At 37.5% G+C, this 6,231-nt stretch overlaps 1 protein-coding gene across 1 annotated transcript; it reads left to right on the top strand.

Annotated features, from left to right (window-relative positions):
* The first annotated feature begins 452 nt into the window (after positions 1-452).
* On the top strand, positions 453-6,021 carry LOC132627089 (nitrate reductase [NADH]). Its single transcript, XM_060342187.1, has 4 exons — positions 453-1,629; positions 2,040-2,180; positions 3,449-3,681; positions 4,355-6,021. The coding sequence occupies exons 1-4, from the start codon at positions 603-605 to the stop codon at positions 5,687-5,689; spliced, it is 2,736 nt and encodes a 911-aa protein (XP_060198170.1). The 5' UTR covers positions 453-602; the 3' UTR covers positions 5,690-6,021.
* The last annotated feature ends 210 nt before the right edge of the window (positions 6,022-6,231 follow it).

Below are 6,231 nucleotides of genomic sequence, written 5' to 3'. Positions count from 1 at the left end.
GTTGTTTCCCATATAAGGTCGTAAGTATCATTCTGAATCTTTTTACTTGCCATTTTACCCAGACAATCCCCCAATTTTAGAAGTAAATTAGGCTCCAGTGGAGCCCTTAATAATATTTATTGAGTTTCGAAAATGTTTATTGTGACCCTTACTCACTCAAAAACGACGGCACAAACAAGAAACAGCTGTTAGCCCTAATCAATATTTAAGCCATTTTGCCAAACACCCAGACCCCCCTTTTTCTCACTGACCCCAGCCGCGTAAAAAGTGTAAATCATTAGCAATTTTTATTTTGAAATGTCAAAAATATTAAATCTTTTGGTAATCAAAATTCAATTGGGGTATCGATTTTTGTGGGTCCCACTTAAATATGTAATATGGGGTTGTGGAGACATTGAGACTTGAGAGAGTCCATAACGTATCTATATAAGGCCACCATACGCAGTCACAAACTTCGTTCCCAAACCAAATAAGAAAACCAAATCTAAAGAAAGAGATACAGAAATACTGAGAGAAAAATAAATCTCTCTTCTTTCTTCTTTCTTTTTTTATCCAAATTCCCTGTTCATATTCTTTTTTATTATCACTCATAATAATTTACCATGGCTGCATCTGTTGAAAACCGGCAGTTTAGTCACATTGAACCGGGTTTATCAGGCGTGAACCGGTCATTCAAACCCCGGTCTGATTCCCCGGTTCGTGGTTGCAACTTCCCTACACCCCCAACCCATGAACTACCTTTCCAAAAGAAAACAAACACCCCCATTTACCTTGATTATTCTTCTAGTGAAGATGACGATGATGATGACGAAAAAAATGAATACGTTCAAATGATCAAGAAAGGAAATTCAGAATTAGAACCATCTGTTCATGACACTAGAGATGAAGGAACTGCTGATAATTGGATTGAACGTAACTTTTCCTTAATACGTCTCACTGGTAAACACCCGTTTAACTCCGAACCACCTTTGGCTCGTCTCATGCACCATGGTTTTATCACACCTGTCCCACTTCATTACGTTCGTAACCACGGTCCGGTTCCCAAGGGTTCGTGGGGTGACTGGTCCGTGGAAGTTACTGGTCTGGTCAAACGCCCTATGAAATTCACAATGGATCAGTTGGTTAACGAGTTTCCATCCAGGGAGTTGCCAGTTACGCTTGTATGTGCCGGTAACCGAAGGAAAGAACAGAATATGGTTAAACAAACCATTGGTTTTAACTGGGGTGCTGCTGCCGTTTCAACAACTCTATGGCGCGGAGTACCTCTCCGCGCCCTGTTGAAACGGTGCGGTGTTTATAGTAAGAAAAAAGGGGCACTTAACGTTTGTTTCGAGGGTGCGGATATGTTACCTGGAGGTGGTGGTTCCAAGTATGGTACGAGTATTAAGAAGGAATTTGCTATGGATCCGTCAAGGGATATAATTGTAGCATACATGCAGAATGGAGAAATGTTGGCACCGGACCATGGGTTTCCTGTAAGGATGATAATTCCAGGATTCATTGGTGGAAGAATGGTGAAATGGTTGAAGAGAATTGTGGTGACTACACAAGAATCAGAGAGCTATTATCATTACAAGGATAATCGAGTTCTCCCTCCCCATGTTGATGCTGAACTTGCTAACGCTGAAGGTACACATAATAATTACTTATTAAGTAAATTTTTTGACACAAATGCAAAGTGATAAGATGGTTAAAATTTTAATCTACGATAGCAGATTAATTATCTAGCTGTAAAATAATATTTTAAGTTGAAATTACTTTAATATATAAATAGTTTTTACGCGGTGTGCAGAACAAGTCTAAAAAATCAACTGACAACTTCCTTCTATATATTTATGGTTTTTGAATTTCCTTTGCATGAAGTAATTGGAAAGGAACCAATTACTTTATTCAAGGCATCTAGTTATATGGTCCTGTTATTCTCATCTCAAATCAAATGGTCTACAGACAAAACATAGAGTTGTCAGATTTATCGTTATTATATGTTGGCATCCAATTCATGTGATACTGAAGTTGTATTTTTTGGTTACTTTCTTCAGCATGGTGGTATAAGCCAGAGTACATCATCAATGAGCTCAACATAAACTCTGTAATTACGACGCCGTGTCATGAAGAAATTTTGCCTATTAACGCGTGGACGACTCAGCGACCTTACACGTTAAGGGGCTATGCTTATTCTGGTTAGTATACTCTGATTTCTCATACTAATTAATTTGTTGTTTTTTCCATCACATCTCTTAAATTTTATTATTCCTGATTTGCTGATTTTTCTTAGTATTGTCGAAGTTCGTCGTATCCTCAACTCTGAAGTTTTACTTCGTCCTTATGCACCTCTGGTTTTCGACCCAATTCAACCTCAGCCTCTATCTCATAATACATACAAATATGACAATAAATGGTTGAGACACCCCTCTGATTCAAAATATTAGTCATCTTCTAGAATTAAATTTGTACATTTTAATTAGACAAGTAAAAAGTCATGTATTGCTTTTTAGACGATACTTTTATGGCTAAAACTATTAAATATTTTTAAGTAATGTACAGAGACTTTAAAAGACCGATAATATACTCCTTTCGTCCCAAAAAGATTGTCCTAGTTTAACTTGGTACGGAGTTTAAGAAATAAGACTTTCGAAATGTGTGGTCCAAAATAAATCTTAGATATTTGTGTGGTTATAAATCATTTCATAAAATTAAATTATTTCGAAATATAGAAAAGTGTCAATATTTTTTAAACAAATTAATAAAGAAAGCGGGCAGTCTAGTCTTTTTAGGAAGAGGGAGTGTGATATATCTAATTCTATGTAAATAACAAATTGACAATAATTGGTAGACAAATTAAACTATGGTTAAAATTCTGCAAATACAACTATTGGTATTGGGATAAAGGAGAATAGTAGTGACTACTGAGTGGAGGTGGATGCATGAGCTTGAGATGGTGTCAGCTTGTTTGCTAATGTGAAACAGAATAGCAAGAAAGGGACAATATGGTTGATTTATTTTAATGGTATACACAAAAAACCTGGGGAGCTTTCCTAGTTCTGAAGAGTCGGTCTTTCGTATAATATAAAATTCAATTGCCTGAAAAGACAGAATCTTTTTGACTGCTTTAGTTCCTGCATCTTTGGTTGCCTCAACAACCCTAGTTGGATTATTATATTGTGTTCTTATTCAATTAGAAAACTTTCTAGTGGTCATCACTTTATATGGATCTAGTTTATATTTTATTAACTAAGTCTAGGACCCTTTTCCCCTAAACTACGTGCCTAACTTTATAAAGCTGGTTACTTGTTGCAATTTTTTATTTAAATTCAAGTTTGACCCTTCAAATGGGCAAAGTGTTACATTCAAAAACTAGGTACTGCTAACATGTTAAGAAGTTTTAGACTACTAATTAATTTTTTAATTAATTAGCCATTGTATTGATTGGGTAGTGATTATGTAACAGGTGGAGGTAAAAAGGTATCTCGAGTAGAAGTGACCTTAGATGGAGGTGAGACATGGAGTGTGTGCACACTAGATCACCCAGAGAAGCCAACCAAGTATGGCAAGTATTGGTGCTGGTGCTTTTGGTCACTCGAGGTTGAGGTGCTAGACTTGCTTGGTGCCAAAGAAATTGCTGTTCGAGCTATCGATGAGACCATGAATACTCAACCCGAGAAGCTTATTTGGAACGTCATGGTAAATTCACATCTCTTTTACATTATCTTTTTACAAGTTCTATGTACTGACAGTGTAAAGTCGACGAGGTCAATAACGGGAGTTTGGTTTTGGGGGGGGGGGGTGTGGGGTAAGTTTTTGACAATATATGTAATTAATCCTTGAGGAAAAGTAATATTTGTTCCGTTCAACTTTTTCATGATTCTTCCAATATGCAAGATTCACAGAGCACATGATGACACATGCCAAAACAAAAAACTAGAAACAAAAACACTTTTCGCTGGTTATAGTTTTAGATTCTTTTTTTGAGGTGTGTGGTCCATACATGGATCAATTCAAGCCACAGACGTACCAAGCCCTGAAAATTCCTATTATGTAAGTAGAGGTGTGATCACATGAACTACATGTGAATGCCACTTGCCAGACCACTAGGTCAATTCATCTAGTTATGTCAATCTTTACACAAAAACAGGATCACCCTTTTACCACACTAGCTTAATATTTTTTTTGTATAATCTAAAAGTTGTAATTACATCCATGAATTTAACTTATATCTGCCGACAGGCGACAATGTTACTAATCCCACTTTTTATGGGTGGTCATGATAGTGTAAAAGTTCTCTTACACACTATAGTGTATAGAAGTTAAACCCTTGCGTAGTTACTAATGTTGTTTTACATTATTTCTAATTCAGGGAATGATGAACAATTGTTGGTTCCGAGTGAAAATGAACGTGTGCAAGCCTCACAAGGGAGAGATTGGAATAGTGTTCGAGCACCCAACCCAACCTGGAAACCAATCAGGTGGATGGATGGCAAAGGAAAGGCACTTGGAGATATCAGCAGAGGCCGCTCCAACACTAAAGAAGAGTATCTCAACTCCATTCATGAACACAGCTTCCAAGATGTATTCCATGTCCGAGGTCAGGAAGCACAACAATTCCGAATCTGCTTGGATCATAGTCCATGGCCATATTTACGATGTAACACGTTTCTTGAAAGACCATCCTGGTGGTGCTGACAGCATCCTTATCAATGCTGGCACTGATTGCACTGAGGAATTTGATGCAATTCATTCCGATAAGGCTAAGAAGCTCTTGGAGGACTTTAGGATTGGGGAACTAATTACTACTGGTTACACCTCTGATTCCTCTCCTAACAATTCTGTCCATGGATCTTCTTCCATCAGTAGCTTTCTAGCACCTATTAAGGAACTTGTTCAAGCACCAACAAGGAGTGTGGCTCTCATTCCAAGGGAGAAAATCCCATGCAAACTCATCGACAAGCAATCCATCTCACCCGATGTTCGGAAATTCCGATTTGCATTGCCCTCTGAGGATCAAGTCTTGGGCTTGCCTGTTGGCAAACACATTTTCCTCTGTGCCACAGTTGATGACAAGCTCTGCATGCGCGCCTACACTCCTACGAGCACGGTCGATGAGGTGGGGTTCTTCGAGTTGGTTGTGAAAATATACTTCAAAGGAATTCACCCTAAATTCCCTAATGGAGGGCAAATGTCACAATATCTTGATTCTCTCCCATTGGGGGCGTTTCTCGACGTGAAAGGTCCATTAGGTCACATTGAATACCAAGGAAAGGGCAATTTCTTAGTCCATGGCAAACACAAGTTTGCCAAGAAGTTGGCTATGATAGCTGGTGGGACAGGAATAACTCCAGTGTATCAAGTGATGCAGGCAATTCTGAAAGATCCTGAAGACGACACGGAAATGTATGTGGTGTATGCCAACAGAACAGAGGATGATATTTTACTCAAGGAAGAGCTTGATGCATGGGCAGAGAAAATACCAGAAAGAGTTAAAGTATGGTATGTGGTTCAAGATTCAATAAAAGAAGGATGGAAGTACAGCACTGGATTTATTACAGAAGCCATTCTAAGAGAACATATCCCTATGCCATCTCATACCACACTAGCATTGGCTTGTGGACCACCCCCTATGATTCAATTTGCTGTTAATCCAAACTTGGAGAAGATGGGCTATGACATTAAGGATTCCTTATTGGTCTTCTAATTGGAGGATGATAACAACAATCTGCAGTAATAAATTTTTTTTTTTTTTTACCCTATCAGTTGTACATATTGTATTTCGTTTATCACCACATGTACTACTACTTGTAGTTGTTACATTTTTTACTTTAGGTATAAGAGTTCTCTGTTCCTACAAGTCATTCTTTAGGGAAGAAATGTTGTACTCTCTACTAGTCTGTGTATGTCGAAAGGTTGTAATGTCTACCATGACAGATTGTATTCATCATGGCATAGTAATGTTACCAGTCTTTTTGTAAGAGATTTTTTCAGAATCAATGTATATATATGGTAATTGCAAATTATCGTTCTTACTCACGATGTAGTTGTCTGATTTAGTTTTTAGTCTCTGATGAATATTTCCTTTTTTCAAAATTCTTCAATTTTGCCTTACAAAGAAAAAGTTTAACCATGAATATCACTATGCTAACAATATGGATAATCCAAATTGTTTCTTTGGAGCTAAAAATAACGTTTTTCAGCACTTGTATCTTTTTTTTTTTCCCTCTCAATTTTAAAACTCCAATT

The sequence above is a fragment of the Lycium barbarum genome, chromosome 2, assembly GCF_019175385.1.
Source record: "Lycium barbarum isolate Lr01 chromosome 2, ASM1917538v2, whole genome shotgun sequence".
Lineage (NCBI taxonomy): Eukaryota > Viridiplantae > Streptophyta > Magnoliopsida > Solanales > Solanaceae > Lycium > Lycium barbarum.
Note: the sequence above shows the minus strand (reverse complement) of the source record. Positions and strands in the feature narration are given on the sequence as shown.

Coding starts and splice junctions, on each gene's coding strand:
- LOC132627089 (XM_060342187.1), top strand. CDS start 603: ATGGCTGCATCTGTTGAAAACCGGCAGTTTAGTCACATTGAACCGGGT. Junction 1,630..2,039: donor TGAACTTGCTAACGCTGAAG/GTACACATAATA, acceptor TACTTTCTTCAG/CATGGTGGTATAAGCCAGAG. Junction 3,682..4,354: donor AGCTTATTTGGAACGTCATG/GTAAATTCACAT, acceptor TTTCTAATTCAG/GGAATGATGAACAATTGTTG.